Source organism: Lingula anatina, chromosome 2, assembly GCF_051362555.1.
Source record: "Lingula anatina isolate TDL-2025a chromosome 2, LinAna3.0, whole genome shotgun sequence".
NCBI lineage: Eukaryota > Metazoa > Brachiopoda > Lingulata > Lingulida > Lingulidae > Lingula > Lingula anatina.
Window position 1 is genome coordinate 40,025,064 of NC_141768.1, and position 21,142 is coordinate 40,046,205.

The window sequence follows — 21,142 nt, forward strand, 5'->3', positions numbered from 1 at the left end:
CAGTTCCTTAATTTTTCTGTTGTTCATGATGGATAAATAAACTCTTGAAGTCGATAGTCAGCACCTATCCACAGGTTGAATGAGAGGAACCAATACCTAGTGCCTAAGTATCAAGACCGATCAAAAAGAGGATAAAACTGTAAATTATCTTATTGTGTAATTTTCTACTATCTATTCCCATCCACAGCCAATCTCATCTGTCTTATTTTGTATTACATCTAAAGTGTCACTTGGACAATAAAAAAACATGTCAAACATGACCCAGGATTTGTCCTAAAGCCTTTTTGGAAAAAAAAATGTCTTAGCTTCACATGTTCACTTACTTTGCATATTTCAAGAACCATGTCTACTGCTCCTTCAATATACGTCTAATATCAGGATACCAAACATTTTTTTTTTTACAACTCCATAGTCAGTCATCTGGTCAGCAGAAGTCCACAGCTATAAAATGGGATCCTAGGGTTCACAAAAACCAACATATGGCCTTTTTATATTGATTGAAACATCTAATGCAATTTGCGTTCACTAAGACAACAATCCTTCATTCTCAATAATATGGTTATCAATTACAAAACTATTTGGCCAATCAATTAATATTTCATTTGAAAGTCAATTGAGATAAGTTGATTTATCCCAGGAGAAAAGAACTGTGTGTGAAACTTGCAAGTGTTCCAGTTAAAGCGATGTTATCTGTTCAAATAAGATGGGTTAGGTTGGTACAAAACTGATTATTTTCTTCCCATAAAAACCAAGGTCGGCTTATACAAACATCTGTCCTCCTATTCTCAATGTCCTTTAATAAAAAAGAAATGGAATCAAAACATTTTTCTTTCCTTTTCATATCAGGTACTTATTCATTGACAAAATGTTGCTTCATTTTTTGGGTTTTTTTTCTTTTTTTAAGGGGGGTGGAGGGGGCAATGATATGAAGATGAGCCACTAGAGATTTGCAGGAAGAAAATATGAAAAACATGAGGCAGGGTAAAAATACCTCTTCTAAGTATCCTCCTCATTCCTGCCAGTATTTACAAAGGTTAGAGTGGAGCACACCAAGCAGATAAGAAAATAGCTGGCAAAGATGATTCATATTAATTGCAGGTGAGAATGTTTCATGCCAGTAAAATCAAGAGATCTGATTGGCCGAGAAGGCAACCGACCCTACCACCTTGGGCCATACAGGTAGGCGAGAAGTGGACCTCTCAAAATGCCAGTCTCTAAAGTTAGCTTTGAGCAGCCCATGTTTCTTCTGGGAAGGTGTTCATTACATGGGATTCCTTAAGTCAAGCAGCAAATTAGTAATATCTATGACAAGGTATTTCCTTTATGCAGCAGCCAGTGCAGTTCAAGCTTTATTGGAGGAGATAAGATGGGATCAAAACTACGCAGTTTATTTTTTTTCTGCACTTCCCTCCAGCGCGAAGTGTCAATGAATGCTAGTGATTTCGCTGTTGACTGCTGACATGCACAGTTTTACCTACACTCCTTAATCTTCCGCAGTCATTAACTTATGGAAAAAGAACATGATGAGAGATGCAAATGTTTTATGAATGTTATACCTACTAAAAAAAAAAAAACTGAACATTTAATGTAACCACTAATGGTAAAAACATGATTACTTTCTGTAGCCACAAATGATTCACCATCCTAGATTATTCTTCAGGAAAAAAAAGGTGAAGTCATTCTTTATTATTAATAAAAAAGTGAAAAGATCCGTAATCGCAAGTGAAACCTACTTATCATATTCACTACTGCTTGCATAGTTTGCCTTAGGCAAGAGACAGCCTAACAGCACCATCACATAAAACATTTCACATTTGAAATATAGGATCTTCTCACATAGACATCACTAGCCTAGGTATATTTATTTTTTGCCTTTTAACATATTGGGAATAATAATTATTCCACTGGCTAAAACACTCCAATATTTCACCTTGGGTCTATTGGAAACTCTCCTAATTGATCAGCAAACAAAATGTGGCAGGTGTGAAATAATTAAGGGAGATTTAGGCTTACTATCTAATGTTATATCCATGGTTTACCTGGCGGTAAGCATTAAAACAATTATCAACAGAGTTGATCATTTCTGCCATGAAAAGTAACATACTGATACTGACTGCTAACAAGAAAATGCTACTTACAATCATGATATTGTTGCAGTTGTTGACTACTACAATCCCCACAGCAAAATTATTCCCAAACTGCCAGCTCCAATATATCAACAATTCATCTACTCTTCCTGATCATCATAAAACAGTATCCGCCATACAAGGGATGAATTGCTAAACTGTCAGAAAAAGGACCAGAAGCTATAGCCTGGATACAACAAATGCACTTGTTTCACAAATAAAAACCGTAATAATGATCGCTCCAGTAAAAGTATGACTCAGCCAGTCAACAGTTTCCCAGGCTTTTGAAGTTTCTCTGTCCCAGCCTAATGTACTGATCACATAACTCAACTAGCAGTGGGCACGCTCTACCCCTGTGACTTCCTGTTACATCAGGAACAGTAGCTCATCAAATCTACCAGCAGTGAGACAGACAGTGAGCCAGAACCCAAGATGTTCCCTGTCTTAGGCACTACTATCTGTCCAGCCATGTGGGAAGGATGGATCAGATTATGAAAGCTTACCACAGGAACTACCTTCAGGAGATAAATCATGAAGCAGGGGGCTCCCTGTCAATCAAATACAACTTTCAATCAGCATATTAAATAACAATTACCAATAAATTCCCTGATAAAGAGCCCCATTGCCTGGGAATGTAGATAGTACACACTGGATCCCACTTGGAGTACAGCGTAAAACACCAGCTGGGCTCTATCAAACTAACAAGCTTTTTCTTTCACTTAGAAGAAACGCAGTGCATTCACAGTTAACTTGTGACAGGTTAACTTAGGACAATATAGGCAGACTTTGTGAATATGAGTTTTACTCTGTCGTCTTGCTCATTGCCATTGCAAGTGTCAGTCTTGTGACACAGAAGGTAAGAAATAGCTATCACATCCTTAAAAAATTGTCACAAGTAAACTGCAAATACAACTTTTCCATGGACTAGTGTTGATTTTTTAGGACTAGTAATTTTTTTCATCATACAAAAACACAGATTTAATTCAAGTCAATCAAGCATTTACTTTTTATCCAACTATAACATGTCTCTACAATTACAGTCTTGTTTATGTGCTTACATTTCCTCATACTGGTTACAAAATAAACCATGGCTTACTCAGTATATACTGTATTTCTGTTTCTAAATAAATAAGAACAAACTACCACAACACTGACAGACCATCCTCTGTAAGTAATTCTGTAGTTTCACTGAAAAACACCTCAAAACCTGGAACCATTTCAGCATCCCTAACTGATAACATTTCTATATCCCCCAGTTCACATGAACTATTTGCACCTTTGGCATCAATTCCAAAATGAAAAAGAAAAATAGATTTTCAGTACCCAAGGCTGTTGTTCTTTTCCCCAAAAATGAGTTTAAATACATAACCCTATGAAATATCAGCCGTGACCACTTCACCTTTATCACAGGTTTACCATGCAGTTTAACCAACCCAATTTTTTGAGTTACAAACATCATAAGTAAAACACTGCTTGATGCAAACTAGATTTTGTCCACATGGCATGTATACCTGTACATTGGCAGGTTGTTCACATGTAGGACAAAATCACTTCTGACACAGGAGCCCTTGCCTTCACCTCATGGATATGAGGGAAACATAAGTTATTAACTTTCACAGTGAGAACAAGTGTTTACCAGGAAAGGACTGACATTTGTAGCAATAACTACCAGAAACTTCAATCAAAACTGTCTAAAAAAATAATAAAATAAAAATTAGAAAAACACTTGTTTACTAAAACTACTAGACCATGTATTTTCTATATCTAATCTTGTTGATTGTGCCCAGTTGTACCTTATCACCTTAATTCATAAATTCAAGATATTACGAAATGCAATTTGTATGACAACAAAACAAATATTTTTCCAGTAAAATCATACAGTTCATGTTTATATACAATAGGTTTACCACATCTACACATTTTGCATGACAAAACACAATAATATTTAAACAACAATGAAATGCTCTCTTTGTAGAAAACTAAAAAGCTTGTACTTACATCTAGCAGCAGTTTCACAACTTCTATCTTCCCGTACAATGCAGCCTCATGTAGACAAGTCCCTTGTAGGGTCTGTCTGTTAATATCCACCCCAGCTTGAAGGAGGAGTCTGGAAAATACCAACACAATAGTAGACAAGTTACCATCTCTCCTGTTACACAAGTTGCATTCAGCAGCTCTGTTGTCAAACTACAGATATGCAGCTTTGTATACAACATACCAAGGTGCGTAACACTTCCCCCTGGTTCTTTCATTGAACGTTATGAAGTGTGCTGAAAATGAAAACAAAATTCCCTCCACTTCACGTAAGAACACATTTCTGATGGTCCACCTGATCACATGGAGTGGTCCACAATGTGGTATTGTCACTACAGGTGTCTTGTTTAGTGTGGAAACAACACAGTTGTTCAGGAACAATCATCTCTGAGATGACACAGAATTTTATTACGCAACTAAAGCACACCTCCAATAAACATCTTCATTCTCTGTATACAATAAGCAATCAGGGGAAGACAGACTGAGATACTCTGACAATATTCCAACTTCTCTGATAAATGCACAGTGGGTAACTTGGGTCTCTTGTGATGAGTGGAGTGAAATGATAAGGAATATGGTATTATAACAGGTACAAAACATGAAAGCTTTTTACACAATTACTCCCAACAGTATTGGACATATAACTGCTATCAACTTCCCACACATGGGCCTAATGCTTTCATAGCCCACTGCTTCTTCCAAAATTACAGCAGTACCTGGTAGGCCAGCTTTCAAATTCACAAACACTTGTTTTTATCTCGGTTCCTGGAATATAAATTCCTCCTTAACGTCCAGGTGGTCAGGCAGAGTGGTTTCTATGGCACGGACGGGGTACTTACCCCAGATGCGAGTCCAGAAGAAGCTCAGGTGAAGGCACCCATATCTATACACCACAGGCAGCTTAACAAGGGACAGGCCAACTTAACTGCCGTAATATATCAGTTATTTTTAACTTTCTCTCTATAAAACTCACCTTTCAACCTTTTACCTGTGAATGAGGAGGAGGCCCTCTGTGCTGCTATGATAAAAAAGGTTTGAGGCTAGAACAGTGCACATCTTTTGTACCCAGAGCATGACTTCTCATTGGCAAAGATGAAGCCATTCACAGACCAAAGAGTGATGGCATATATTCTTGTTACCTAAGGGGGTACAATATTCATGTTCACCTTTAACAGAGAAGAACTTATAACTGGTTTACTGCAATGTGGACTTTAAAGGAAAGTTATCCATATTTGCCTGTTTTTGAATACTGCATATATGTCACACAAGAAATACAAAATGTTGTTTTACCATGTAAGTACATAAGTACACTATATGCTGCTTATCATCTTTTAAATTTTGCAAGAATTTGACAATCCTTTAAGTTTGACAACTTATCAAGTAGCCTTCTCACATTCTTTATATCTTCAAATGAGAGCCAACATAGTGCATGGACACAGAAAAAAACAAACCAAATCTTGGAATCGGAGGAATCAATTAACTCAGACTGGAATGTACCCTCCAGACAGATGTTTCTTTGAAAGGCAATGCCAAATAACTAACACAAATCTATGATTTAACACTGTAAGCAGTTTCTAGATTCCATGATACCTGTTTACATAAGGACAGATAAATGGACAACAAACCATACCAACAGACAGACAGACAGGTAGACAGACTTCCAGTCTGCTCGACTAAAGAACAAGAAAACCAAATTTGTACTTCAGATCACTTGTAAAAATAGACAGTATATTTGCTTCAATTGATCCCAAACAGAAGCCGACTTTTTTTATGAGGAATACCTGCAGCCCTCCTCCAATAGACAAATATCCCTGGTTTCTATCACCTGTGAAAATAAACTAGTCAATAGCAGAAATACCTGTGGCTCCACCTTTTGTCCACTCTAGTCCAGTCCAGTCCAACAAGTCAGTGTCTGGTAACCTTATTTACATACAAAAAGGTCCACACAGATCAAAATCACAGCCACCTACCTTCAGTTTTTTTAGATCTTCAATTGTTTGTTCCTTTTCACATGACTGGGTGTATAGTTCACGGAGCCATTAATCATTCTCCAGTTAACAGTTTCTTTGACCTCCACACCAATGAAATTTATGACTTCCCATGCGACACAATGGTTACTTTGGTGCTAACACGGGCACCTTCTGCTTACCTAATGATGTCTCCATGCCCGTTTTTAGCGGCCAGATGGAGTCCTGTAGTCCGCGTATTGTCCAGCATGTCTTCAGGAGTCTCCATCAGCAGGCAATTACACAGGTTACTGTCTATCAGCAGCTCTGCTACCTGGAACACACAAATATCACAACAGTTATTAAAGATAGTATTTGTACCCTTCATGTGAATACATAAACAATATATTTTTTATCCTTAAGGAGACCTTATTTTAAAAAACTGTAATATGCAACAGTAAAGTCTGCCAAGAACAATACTTTGCCTGTCTCAGCAGTAAGTGACTTGCTTCAGAGACAAAACAGCATGCAGGAAGAAAATTACATATTGTTTCCTCTTATGTTGCTAACACTAACCATGCAAATGTCATATGCCATTATATGTCCTCAAAACCATAGCCAATGCACTCAAACTTCCTACATAAAATATAAAAAAGCCTCTGATCCTAATCCCCCAGCAGAAGTACTTCATAAAGCATGTAATAAATCAAACCTTTATAAAAAAAGAAGGATATGGAATCAGTCCACATTCCGCACTGTTTAATTTCCCATTCATTTTTTTCATTTATTCCTTTTTTTCCTTGAAAAGTTTATCAAAGATTAAATTAAGTGTGTAACAATTCATCGGTCAAAAGAGTTCCTGAACTGCAAATTACTGGACATACTTAAGCCCAAATTAATTCACTGTACATATGTTACTTGATTCTCAATTTTTCTCTCATCAAAAATTAGAGTAAAAACACACAAACACAACAAGGGAGAGCCAGAGAGTTCCTGTGGTAACTGCCCAGTGCATTAGATAGGATACAGCTCCTTTATTTCCAGCTCATTGCAGTAGGTGAGCTCAGGGCTTGCTGAACACAATCACCCTCTACATGTCCCCTGGTGGTGTTCTCATGAACTTCATGTGTGACCATTCTCATGAGCTGAATTCACACACAGATATAATAAGATAGCATGCTTGCTTTCCTTCCTGTGAGAAGACTTTTATCTGACTGATATATACATCAGTAAATCCATTCTATCAAAGGTCATTCTGATATCCAACATGTGTTCATATTCATTAATATATCCTTCAGATGGCAACCCTGTGTCTGTTCCTGCCAGGGGTAAAGTGCCACATTTGGCTGTGAACAGTTCAATACTGTCTTATTATAAGAAATGTGGGCTCCCAATAAATGATCTTGAAAGTGCAGAACTAAAAATTAACACCAAAATGAGGATAATGGCGAGTTTCACAACAAATCATTTTTGATCTATCCACATAATTTTTCACGCAAATAGCAATTATATGGAAATAATGGTCTAGCATACCATTTCCCCATGACGTTAATCTAATGTTGAACCTGTGTCCTGACATTACAGCAGAAAAAATATTAATCATGTACTAAATGTCTAAAATAACCTTGGATTTCTGTTTTTTACTGGGGTGAAGTTGTTAACATTTCGAGATTGTCTGTTGGCTGTCAAATAAAAAGTAATACATGAACAAGTACATCTTTCTCACTCCAACACCCAATTATAGCCTATGGACCCAAATACTGCCAATATAACTACCACGGTGCCACCAACATTTAATGTTATCTAGTTTTTTTTCAGCTCTTTAAAATCACTTTTACTGTCACCCTTGATTAAATGGAGAAATTCATTAAAAATGGTTTTTAATCAACTCAGCTGCCGCAGACCTATAACCCTTCATTGAGAAGCCTTGAAAACATCACTCCACACCCAATAATTAGACAACAACTGTGACAGTCAAGTATGTGGGATAACATCTTTGCAAAGAATTTATTCTACAAAAGGCTATTCCACTTATATACCAATACTGCACTATTTTGACCCCTGAAGGTATGTTTTATTTATACTGAAATGTGGCAAATAACAGAAATCTTCTCAGTCCATAAGAGATTTCACATTTGTCAAACAGTTTCTTTCTCCTCCTCCTCTATATCCAAGTGTTTTTCTCTCTTTTCTTCCTTTTTACAGCCGATTTCCTTCCTGGGGCGCGGGAAGCTACTCTTGCGTCTCACTGATTACACCACGCTGTGTAAGTGATTACATATTTAGCAATGTTATATCTAGGAGTCAGTTCAGCGTGAAACACAACTTGACATAACACACGGTATCTGCAGGAGGCTTAGCTATGAAATTACCAGATTTCAAACTGCAATGTCAGCCTTTTAGTGAATTTCAAAAAATTCTCATTGTAAGTTTCACTGTCACTTGACTTAAAACCAGATCGATTTGACTGTGAAGTCACAATGAGTGGTTCACAATTAGTATCCCCCATCAGTATGTTGACAGAAAAGTCACAGTTGCCTTGCTTCTGTTACCTTTGTATAGTGCAACATTTATTATATTGATAAATACATATCTATCTTGTAACAGTAATTTCACATTCCATCAACTTGCATAATCAAAAACAGCTGTGATTTTAAACTGCCTGTCTCTTGTCATATATAATGCACACGTGCACTAACAGAATAATTTTCAGTATTTTAAATCATAAAAGCATGCTATGAAGCTGATATTACAGTTCATTCTGAATCTATACAGAAGACATACTCTCCCTTTTTTGGCTATTATAATAAAAGTGATAAACCAGGCATCAAACGGACAACCCAGATTAAAGGACTGCAAAGTGCAAGTAAAAATCTTAAGATTTTCACTCCACGTTTTCTGAGAAAATTACTTTGAGAGTGGTTCACAGTGACCTCACTTTTTTTTATCAGCTCTACTTCTGGCAGATGTTTTCAGTATGTTATTTTGACCGAGATCAAAGTCAGCCTCTGTGAGGAGGTGCTGGTGAACAGACCAACTACGGCCACCTTATCGGGTGTGCCTCGCACCCTCTCCCGTATATCTATTACCAGCAAAAGCACAGATAAATACTTCACTAATCACTGTGCAAATGTCAGGCAGTTTTTATTTCACCCTGGTTCATTCAGATCTATGGCTACAGGGTCCTTGAAGGTTATAATTGCAAGTTAAAAATGCTATTTTTGATCTTTTTTTTTGGCTTTGTTACTGGAGTAGCACACTTCACTTAGCCTTCTAGAAATTCTGTAAAGAATGAGTTTTGAAAAACGTATTCCACAACAGATTTGTGAACTTCAAAAGTGGGCTTATGTTCTGATATGCTGTTCAGTAAGGTTGGATATTATCCAATTAGTATTATTATTTTTCACAGATGGCTCAGGAGTCTCCCACCTTCCCATACCCCTGTTAGCTTTGAAGTGATATAACCATCAGATTACCACCATTACCTGAACAATTACAAATACAAGGTAAATCCTATCCATCTCTATAATTTGGTAATTTAACTAACTGGTATTCACCTCTGTGTTTTTGTAAGATCTCATTCACCTCTGTGTTTTTGTAAGATCTCACAAACCAAACAGCATCAAAATTCCTGCAGCTCCCCCTGGAGGTGAAGTTATGCAAGTTACATTTCTTACCATTGTATTGTGTGTACTCTTCACAACCTCAGATCACAGATGTATGTTACTCAGCAAGAAGTGATATGGCCAAATGAAAAGGCAACCTGTGTCTTATTGATGAGGAGAAGAGAAGTTGATGACTCGATGATTTTGCTAATCTAAACAAGTTCTGCTTGGGCTAGGTTAGTGTAAGCCTGCTGACAAGCTACCAGTAAAAGGCAGTCTTGCCATGCCATGTCTGTCATGAAGTATGATATACAAGATGTGCTCTCTCTCTCTCCAATATCTGTGCACAACATGACACACTGACATGACATATTGTGTCAACACTAGGTGCCAATGTAGTGTGGTAGGGAACCGGGAGACAGGAGGACCTCTGGTTCTAAGTACATTGTACATGACAGGACCACACACCCAATCTACTAACTTGTTCCCCCACAAAACTCAACTTGCTCCAGGAAAATTATTTTGAACTACAAATAAGGTTGATGCTGAAGGAAATACATCAGCCAAACTGTAGACAGCACTCTTTATAAATATAAGGTGCCAAGTGACCACTGTATCATACTGTAACTTCTCCTTCTACTTTCACTCCATTGACTTTCTATTTCAACCCAAGCACAATCAATATCCTAGCAATCAGGAAATGCATCTCTCTTGTAAGGTTCATTAATGTAAATCAGGTGAATAGGCACACCTCCAGGCAACTGTGCTTGCCACAATGCATTTTACCCAACTTGTACATTTTTTTCTTCCTACAACACCATTATTACTAATTAGACAGGCAAATTTTAGAACTTGTTAGATTCATCCATATAATGTGTATGGAATAATGAGAAACCTTACCCGATATCTGCCAAATTCACAAGCCAGGTCCAGGGGGGTCTTGTGCTCCTTGTTCCTCAGTGTGGGATCAGCATGGTGCTGCAACAGGAGATTCACCTGCAGAGGAAGAAGGAATAAAACTTATAATTAAATGGATGTTTAATGTTTACATGGATAGATATTTACTATGACAATCCCTATTTTGGCATATTTGTGTTACAAAAATTTGGGTTTCTTTGACAGGGTCCATGATAAGTCAACCATACAAAATTATGCTATTTTCAAAAGAGGTATCCAATGACACTGAAGGTTAAGAAAGGAGATATTAGATCAAGAGCACTAAATTCAACCTGGAGTAACAAATGACAGCCTTGAGTTGGTGGTAGGAATTTGAAATGTTCTCAAACAAAGCCAAAACAATTAGGAATGGAATCAAATGACAGCACAGCAAGGACAGTAAGAATATTTTGATTCATATTCAGGGTCTGCTGTGAGAGGTTGGGTTACCAGGACTAATGGCCCCTAACAAGCTCACTGTTGTCTCCACTGTCTGTGTTGTATTCAGTGTTGTCAATAGAGAGAGAGCACCCGGGTTGGAAGGATGTGTCACAGTCCTTGTTAATACAGCCTGACTGACTGGTTACATTGAAAGTCGTGTTTCCACTCGACTCAACCAAACACAGAACGACCCATCTCACAGTGCCATACAATTCTAATTTCCTCGCCATAAGCAGACAACTCTTATGACAAGGATATTAGATTTGCTCCCAATGGTGACCTTATTTTAATTGAAAGCCATCTTCTGAGATCAGTCATGCTATACAGACTTAGGGCGGCTTAACTTGATTCTTGATTAGAAAAATACATTTAGACAGAGTTGAAAACTAGATATAAATATATTGGAAATAGTGCAACCAACAAGATTGTAATATTGCACAAGATGGCAATTAAGATGTGATTTGCCACTCTTGCATAAAATTCTTCGATGATGTCATCTGGACTATTCCCTGCACTGGTTACTTTAGTGCAGCGCCTCTAGTAAAACTACCGAATATAAAAATATTAAATGCCCCCCTCCCCATGAAAAGACAAGATTTACTTCCACTATGATGCCTAAGCTAAGAGATAAATCACCTTATTTATAATGACACTAGACAGTATATCCAATACAACCAACCAGGCTAATGTACCTGAGTGCAAATGACTTGTTGACATGATGGATGCCTGTTATATATATATATATATATATCTGTGACTAAGACCCCATTCCTATAGATACCATTGGTCTACATAGATTGATCAAACTTTGCAGGTAATCTTGCCTAGTGCAATCAATTTAACTGAATAAAACACCTATTTCCAGCATACCCATATAATCACCAACTTTTCTGAATTTTACTCAAGCCAGGAGGAGGCGTGTCACTCAATTCAGCCGATTCCACTCAGCAAGAGTCTCTACATAGTTGGGCTGATCTACGTAGACCGATAATGTCATTGGGAATGGGGCCTTAGGACAGGACAGAACTGAAAGATTCCAGAGTGGTGCCCCAGGACAGAACTAGGTACCAGTCAAGCATGACATCATTATTACATGCTAGCTTCCATTTAGGCAATTACTTAAAGTGAGCCGTGACAGCTCTCTACCCAGTAACCTTATGATCAATCAGGGAAATAGAGCCTTGGTAGACCACACTGGTGTCTACATACTGAGAAAGCAAGTCAATGACTTTCTGTGAACAACAGTGGAGTGAAAATCTGAATGAAGCTTTACTAGTGAAGGTTGTGCCTTGAAATGAGATCTCTTAAGTGTTTTCTGAGTGAAAAGAAATAGAGTGTAATGCTCCATAACTTGATCTCCATCTTGTGCAGATGGCACCCCAGCTAGTGTGCCGTGAATACAAAAGGGTCTACAGGGGACGAGTGAGTCATATGGGACACGTCAGCCCTGTCTGGGAAGGGGGGGGGGGAGAGGACAGCAGACATGATGACAGTTGTTCCCACATTTTAACATCTCATCTTAAAGCAAGCTGTAGATGGCTTGGAATGAAGTCCTTCACAGAAAAATAACCACAAAACTGCAATGATACAATAAAAGACAGAGCTTGACAAGACAAACTTCAAAGAAAGGAAAAAAAACCCCTCAAATTTAAACTGGTTTATCCACCATGTGTCTGACATGTGTTGAACTTGAGTTTGGGGGCACATGCAATTTTATCCTACAATGAACCAAGGCAGTGAGAAAGAAAACAACATTAAGAGACCTGCCATGGGTAAAACAAACTTTTTATGTTCAACTTGTGTTTTATTTGTTTCAACCAAAAAGCCACAATGAGCACACAGAATCAACACATTCTTGAGAAATGTGGTTTGGACATATGTATGAAATGGTCTCATGTATAAACAAGACAATACACACGCACTTCAGCAGCAGTAGTTGGAGCAGCGAAGTAAAACTGCCAAGAAAAAAATACCCAGTGCTGCTGTTAGACATTACAATAAGACACATTCAAGGAGACTAATGTTCAAGCAATCCTGTTTTATCTTACTTTTTTTTGAAGTGAACTTGCCTCAGTCTGAGACCCCATCCCCATACCTAGATGGATCTAGCAAGATCGACCTATCTCTGAGGGGATTCTCACTTAATTGCAATCAGCTTAAGCGGCTTAGATATCTGGCATGCCTACTGAAGCTGCTAAACAATAGTAAATTATCTCCTAACAGCTTCATTAGGCATGCCAGACATTAGGGCTGCTGTAGCATAATGCAATTAAGCATGAAACCCCAAGGAGATGGGTTGATCCTGCTAGATCCATCTAGGTATTGGAGCAGGGTCTAACTGACTTAGGAGGGGGTGTCTACATGGTTCAGCCTAATTTAGGACATTCAAGTACTCAAACAGCCATTGCATTAAAAGCACAACTTCATTCATCCTGATGCAACTGTAAGATTAAAGGAAAGCTGATTGCAGATACTTCAGGAAGGGTGTTGTGGCAGCTGTTATTAAAATCATTCATATTTTGCTTTTAATCTACAAAGAAAAATGTCAATGGACTTCAGATATACAATTCATGATCTCTTTTGCTACTTAGTTGGTGAATTTTCCAGGGCCAGCTCTAAAAACTTCTGATGCTGGTCACAGTTATTTTCAAAGATGCGTATCAATAAGGAGTAGGGAACATGTGGTACCGTGTAGACCAGTGTGAGTGAACAAACTACACTTGTTTATATATATATATATAACAGCAGTTGGACCCAGGTCTGTTTATTATCACCAAAACAAATATTTTATCACTAATGGCACTAAGTTCCATAAGAAAACTGCAAAAACCAAATAAAAACACCTGAATTCACTATCAGCTTGCATGTCCATGGTTTTGGCATTTTGCAGGCTACGTATCTATGGTACCCTTGTAACTGATTTGAAAATGTGCCTCATCATGGTGTGAAAATATTTATAAAATTTTATCATTAAGCAAAGGAAACAATTTGCTGAGACTCTAAAAACACATGCTGCATCCAGGAATAAAAGATCAAGATTAGTAAAAACAATCCCTTTCTTTTATCACAGCATCAATTTATCCATAAGGCACCCACATGGCTGAGACAGAATAAGTCATTTCCAATGCCAGGGTTTCTTTTAATTCAATGAGAACCAGACTGTTTTACATAACAAAACAGAGCTATAAATAAAAGCCTTCCCCATCAAAAGAATGACCTCGTGACCAGAGTTTTTAGTCAAACAAAAATTTGAGTGCTCTGACAACTTGGAAGCACCCGCCCTGACACTGCGTGTAGACATTTAGAGAGAGAGAAATGGTACGCCGTCACAACAGACAGAGGTCACATCCTTACCCTCCACACGGGGGCAGCTGCACTGGCCCCCACTGTCACACTCACAGTCTGTGTACATCAAATACAAAATCTGTCAGCTAGAAATTTTTGTAATATGTGGTAAGCGCTGTTGCATGCAAGCAGTTGATCCATTACTGGAGGACTTGGACTGACAATGGTCTGCCAAGGCACAGGTGGGATCTGACTGGGATTTAAGAGGGTAGGGAACACCTTTTGCTTTCCGCGTGATTGGCCTAATTTTTCGAGCGTGATGCGTTATTTGAGGCTAATATTCTGCGTGAAACCTGATTCAGGAATTATTGGCGATTGGTGATTGCGCCATTTTAATCTTGGTGATTAAGGCAGGGCGGAATTCCCTACCCTGATTTAGCTGAATGGAACTCACCGGCATGAAAAACCAGATTCTACAGAAAATCTGAATAGATGTAACAGAATACATTAGAGGGATTGATATCCATGTTCATTAACATGATTTTCATAGAAAAAATGAGAAAAGAAGAAAAGTGAACTGTTTACATGAAAAATGCAACCTCATTTTGTTGCAGGGGAGTGCCACCACCACTCACCACTATTCTCTTCTAGAATAATATGAATGCTTCCGTTCCTACTGTAGTCATGATGATGCATTTTTCATGTGCACATTTCATTTTTCATAATTTCAAAAAATCTATAAATGAGCCCACATATCACCCTCTTTTTCATTTTCCAATTACGTAAATGAGCCCAAACTTTTTCATTTATTCTATTACATATAGAAATCTGAGATCTATGCCCTTATCTAAAAAACCTTACAAAGCCAACAACCCAGACAAAATAGTTGAAAAGCATGTCATTTACAAGACTTAGGCATAAATCCCTGTCACCCTAAATGTGAATCTGTTTTCAAAAGATGTATGCATGTTTACAACAGATACAAGAAGTGCCAACCTGGTGCTTTCTATTATGTAATATGACTTAAAAGTTTTTTTTTATGTCCGTATGTTATGTTTTTTTTTTACTCACCACTTCATAATGACCATGCTGGCAAGCTAAATGCAGTGGGGATTCCCCATTCTCTGCAGCATCATTGGTATTTGCCCCATACTGGAGCAGAATCTGTACTGGCTCTACCTTGCCTTGCCAGGAGGCATAGTGGAGAGGACGCATGCCTGCAAATAGACAACATCTGCACTGAATCTTTGGCCTAGCAAAAACTGAACCATTTTTCAGCAAAAAAAGTTACTTCTGTGAAAGAAATATTTGCTGTGACATTGATACCAAAAGGTGGTAAATCATCAAAAAAATATTTTTTCAATACCAAAAAAATTATTTTCTACAGATAGTAATTTTTTTTAAGTCTCTGAAAATCAGACAAGCACTTGGACTATATTCATGTTACCAATATGCAGACCTTTATTGCCTTCAAAACAATTATATCTAGAAATAATGAAAACTCATGACAAAAAAATTAATACATCATTGACATTTCCAGTGGGAAAATTAGGAAAAATTTAACAGAAACAATTCCCAGACCATATCAACTGCCTTGTATTGTACCTTTGTTATCCTTGATGTCCACAGCAGCTCCTCCGTCCAGTAGCAGCCTCATGATCTCATTGCTGCCCACCAGAGCTGCTTGGTGCAAGGCGGCCATACTGGAATACATATACAACAGAGTGGTCAACAGGAGGAAGGAAAAGGTATACAATCCACAAAATGCTTTAAGCAAATCAAAAAGGACTATGATTAGATGTGTCAATGATATGATTATCTGTGTAAAATCTTGTCATTCAAAAGTTAAAGATGACACATTTATCCAAAGTACTGTTTTTATCACTTAAGTTGCTAATTTTCTTCAATGAAAACACCCTGTTACAATGCCAATCTGCTCAATGTACATGTATGTAAATTACAAATATAGCCATCAAGTTCTTGTAATCATGGATATTTTCCTTCCATTTTCTTTGCATAATTGTCCAGACTTGTGTTTGCACAGAGTAAGAAAATATAACCACGTTTACTTTGCATTCCCCTCAACCAGGTCTTAATGAAGTGGGGAAAAGTTGTTTAAACGTTTTGTTGAACTTGATAAATAGGCCTGATTAAACTGATAAAGGGAACACTACAGATACTTAGGGGTCAAATTGATCACATTTATTTCTGCAGACGTTATCAAAATAGGCAGAATTGATCACATTCAGCACAACTTCTTCCCTAGAACCCTGTGTGGTCCGCAGTGCTCAGTTTATGTCACAACACAAGATATTCCCATTTGTTCCTTTAATAGGATAACATAAGGGTGGGCTCCATCATAAAATGGAAATAACCAATTTATTTTTCAAAACAGGAGCTGCTGTCCATTACCCTCACTTGCTGAGAGCTCTCTGCTTGTATCAGTCAAGTCTGAAAGTTATTGCACTTTGATGGCAAATGTATGCCATTATAACTAATCTGTCATTGCAGCCAATAAGACGTCACTGCAGAGTGGCAGATAATTTGGCCCATTGTATATCAGCCAGTCACTTTCTAGACTGACAGAGCCTGGAGACGGATGGCTTGTGATGAAGTCTTAATTGAAATCAAATTTGAAGGTTCTTCAAAGATGAATGGCAAGGGGCAAGGCTTGAGAGCAATATCATGTAAGATGCATTGGGGAGATATTGATTTATGATGACAGCCTTTTACACTAACAAACTGCTGTAAATAAGGGCCAGTCTTTCTTTACACACATGATTAGTGCTATAGAATGTCTGGCATTATTTTCTTCACCACTGCTTTCTTTAATGGAGGTGCTGTTCTTGGTAAACTGACACTTTGATCTTAATTTTAACACCTATTTTTGAAAGTTTCATGTCATAACCATAACAAACACCACATGTTCATTAGCAACAAAATATTGAAAATATAGTATCCTACTGTTTTATATTTAACAGTGATTCTATTCATTGGGCATATCAAAGGTTTGAACTGATTTCTGGTGAAATTTCCAATAAACCACAAAATGCTTGTCAGTCAATATTTAGGTAGTGAGGCTGAGTGTTTACTTTCTTTTGTCTCTTGACAGTTAAATTCAATTAAATATAGTTTTCCTCAGTACTAATACTGCTTTATTATTGCTATTTGTACAATGTAAAACTTTTCTTCTGTGGCTACAGTCCATAAGACACAATCTATGAATTTTTTTTAGATAATTAAATAAATACTGTTCTTGATGTCTGCAACTAAAAAGTGTTATTTTTTCTCAGTAGTAGTAAAGCATTTCACATCTTCGAACATCTTTATCCATCTACTGAGACTAAGCAACCAGGGCCAATATCCCGAAGGCCACATCTCAATACCCCAAGGTCTATCATCTATTCCCCTGGGGATAATATTCCAGCATGGATATGTTTGCAGTATCAGCCTGCTCAAAACTCTGTTTTCAGAAAACATTCGACTAATGGTCCATTTGATGATGAAATGTCCGAACCAAATCTCCCGTGGATCGTTTATCAACTCTGCACATTATTTAGGGGCAAGCAAGAGTCATGCACCTATTTCTGACTTTAAAGGTAAATGTTTTGATAAAGATTATTTAGTAGGTATTAAAAAAGTGTTTGTTTGAGTACAGTTGCTGGGAGGGTCTACAAATAACAAGGCAACTGTGGAAGATGCACGAAAAATGAAAATTACTCTAAAGCTGGGCAGGCCTCAAAATTGTGGAGATAAAGACATTTTTGAAGTCACTTAATAGTGAATAATGAATGGGTTTAATAATAATAATGTTCACAAGAAATTTAGTCTGGAATTCAGGTTATTACAACAGCACAGGGAAAATTTTGACTTCTTCCCATACAACCCATTCATTGTTCAGTTGGAGAAGTTGGAAGGGTCACAGTAAAATAAATTGAAGGAGCGTAACCCCGCCTTTTATGTAAATTTGACAAAGTTGTTCAACACATTCCGCAGTTGAAAATATGTTCAGTGCTGTGTATGCACACTTCAATATGAACAAAGCCAATGAAAAACAGTCTCACATTACCACATAAAGGTGAAACATCATCTCAGAGTTTGTAGTAAGAAACAATAATTTCCCATAGGAGGAAATGAAGATATTTTCAATCAAAAAATTAAACAAGGCATCTACGTCATAAAAAGGCTTGGCGACACCACAAGTTACCTAACTGTGGGATATGAGAAAAGAAAACGCCATCGGAAGTATAAAATTGAATATGATAGCCGATGGTGTACTTTTTGCAAGTCACTCTATAGTTTACCGCCTGCCATTCATAAAATAGAGCTTCACATTTGTAGAAGAAATAGAAAAGACAGGGGTATGTGTGTGTTCTGATCACTTCATCCATGTATGAAACCAGACCCAATCTTCATAAATATAACACATATCACGTATATGCAAACAGAACATTTTATGACATAAAAACTCGGTGCAAGTTTTCAATTTATTGCTCATTTATTTTATAGGCTGGCCAATACAGGCTAAACATAGGCAATCTTGGGGCTTTTCAGCCAGATAGTGGCACTGATGAAAAGGTCAATACAGTCAAAAGATCTCAGACAGATTAAAAGTGGGATTAGGTTTCTTTTGCCTGGTTTTTCTATCTGGTACACTTTTTGGTCAGACCAAGCCAGCCACATCAATGAGCTTGCCTGCGGTTGTGTGTCAACTAAAGATTGGGGTTTTCTATACAAAAATCTTTGCCACCATTCATAATTGTCTAGCCTAGTTTTATGTTCATGTTTGCTGCCCATTGCAAGGCCATTTTTTTATCATTTTGAATGGGGGTAAAAAAAATAGCTTACATATAAATTTCCCAAAGGAAGGAAATGGTGGAAAAGTGATGATTATTGATAATAGACCAATTATATAAGACACAGGGTCAATATTTCATAACCAACTTATCCCCTGCCTCCTGGCAGCTGGCTAATTGCGCGACAGACCAACATCAAATTTTATTGAACAAATGTAGTCTTATCAGTGTTCATGCTGCAATCAAACTGAATAAAGGGAAATGGTATTAGGAGTTGCTATGATTTCTGCTTTATGGCCGCAGACAGTGAAAAAGAGAGTAATAAGGGGTTAAAACTGATTCAGCTAACAGGGACAGGGGAGAGAAGAATAAAAACTGGCAACACAGAACAAGTTTTAATGTCAAAAGGTTTGACCTTTACAGCTAATGACCAAGAAAATTGCATAAGAGCAAGTTGAATTTTCTATAATAGACTAGAGATGCACTTTATCAGGAAAATATATCTTTAAGAGATTAGAGACGTCACAATAAGTTAGTCTACACATCCATGATATAGCATGGCCACCAGGTGCTTCTTACACTGGCCAGTCTCACTGGGTGCAGTGAGGCAGTGGCAAGGCCTGTCCAACTGTGTTATTTCAAGGTATTTGCCTAGGTTATGCTGTAAGAGGTGTACTGCAACAGACTTCTACTTCCTTGACCTCCAGTTCACTTCCCCCCCAAAACTCCTTACACCTGCATATTTACTCTCAACACCAGATTACAGTGCGACCTGCCATTGGTCACAATACAGAACAGCAGCTCTTGGCACACAGGAGCAAGTAATCAGGCTGAAGGTTCTCAAGCTTTTTTCTCCTTCCATTTGCCTTGGATCACTTAATTGAGCAGAGAAAAAGAAAAGCAGGGTCTAGGGGCTTTGAGACATCAATGCGGGTTAAGTGCTCTCTTGTCCGAGGGTGGTAAAATCTCAGATTTACATTTCATAATTTGTTCAAAATCCCTTTGCGGGGTGGGCCGGCTTAATCCTTCTGCCAGACTTGGACATCAGCTCTCCCCACCTGCAGGACCGGTGTCACTTCTGGTTTTCTCCCTCTTCCCATGGCATTCCAGGCATACTTATAGGGGGGCACCTGAACAATATCCCTTACAGGTATTTGGTCGCAGTCAGTATTGTCCAGTGTTATTTGGATTTTCTGCCATTTATACATGCCTATTTACGTTTGGGATGGGTTGTCTTGGATAAACTGTTTGGCATCTTCTATGGTTTCTGTACACTAGGCCTCTCAAGAGCTGCCCCTTCCCAATCTTAGCATACATAGCTTCATAGGATTACGCACTATGCTGGACAGGAATTATATTTCACTTACGGATATACAATTTCTGTTTCTGTTACATAAGGAGAATTTCTATCCAACAATGAATTCAGTTATTTGTAAGGTGTAGCGGGTTAAAATATATCCGGTGCCATCTAGTTGTTGTATTACAGCATGTTCCTCCATTCTGTCAATCTGTCAACTACGTGACTGTCATCATGTCAACTTGGCTTTAACAATCTACTTTACTCTTTACGACAACCCTAAATTATTTCAAAATTAAATTTAGCTTTTCATGGCAGGGGTAGAGATTAGCACTGAAAAAAAATCCCCGAAGCTTGCACTTCATGACTTGTGCCTTTCTTATAAGTTTTCACTGAGATTAAAGAACTCATTCTTCTTGCTCCTTCTTCCAAATTCTAGCTCCAGAATTAATGTGTGATTGATGGGCAGTTAAGGGGCCTGCACCGGGTTATTTTTCACAAATGTGACAGTCAGCAGCATAAAACTAGTCCCTGTTACTATACTGCAGATAGGAAACATTTATCTTCATGCATTATACATGAGAAATGCACTTGATGAAATAAAAATTCGACTGTACTCAAGTCATGAAATAAATATGTGACTGCACTTGATTCATTGTAATCAAAATAAATATTA

The 21,142-nt window shown here is 37.8% G+C and overlaps 1 protein-coding gene across 4 annotated transcripts in view; it reads right to left on the reverse strand.

Moving 5' to 3' along the window:
• Positions 1 to 21,142, reverse strand: part of LOC106155744 (uncharacterized) — a 60,840-nt gene that overhangs the window by 26,020 nt on the left and 13,678 nt on the right. For 3 of the 4 annotated variants that reach the window (XM_087003423.1, XM_087003422.1, XM_087003421.1), the window contains exons 3-7: positions 15,979 to 16,076; positions 15,445 to 15,590; positions 10,612 to 10,707; positions 6,310 to 6,440; positions 4,125 to 4,233 (exon numbers count right to left, since the gene is read on the reverse strand). In XM_087003423.1, the coding sequence (XP_086859549.1) occupies positions 4,125 to 4,233; positions 6,310 to 6,440; positions 10,612 to 10,707; positions 15,445 to 15,590; positions 15,979 to 16,076 (580 nt within the window). Of the gene's footprint in view, positions 1 to 2,138; positions 2,560 to 4,124; positions 4,234 to 6,309; positions 6,441 to 10,611; positions 10,708 to 15,444; positions 15,591 to 15,978; positions 16,077 to 21,142 lie in introns of those variants that run through there. The other variant, XM_013530721.3, reaches the window with a different exon arrangement.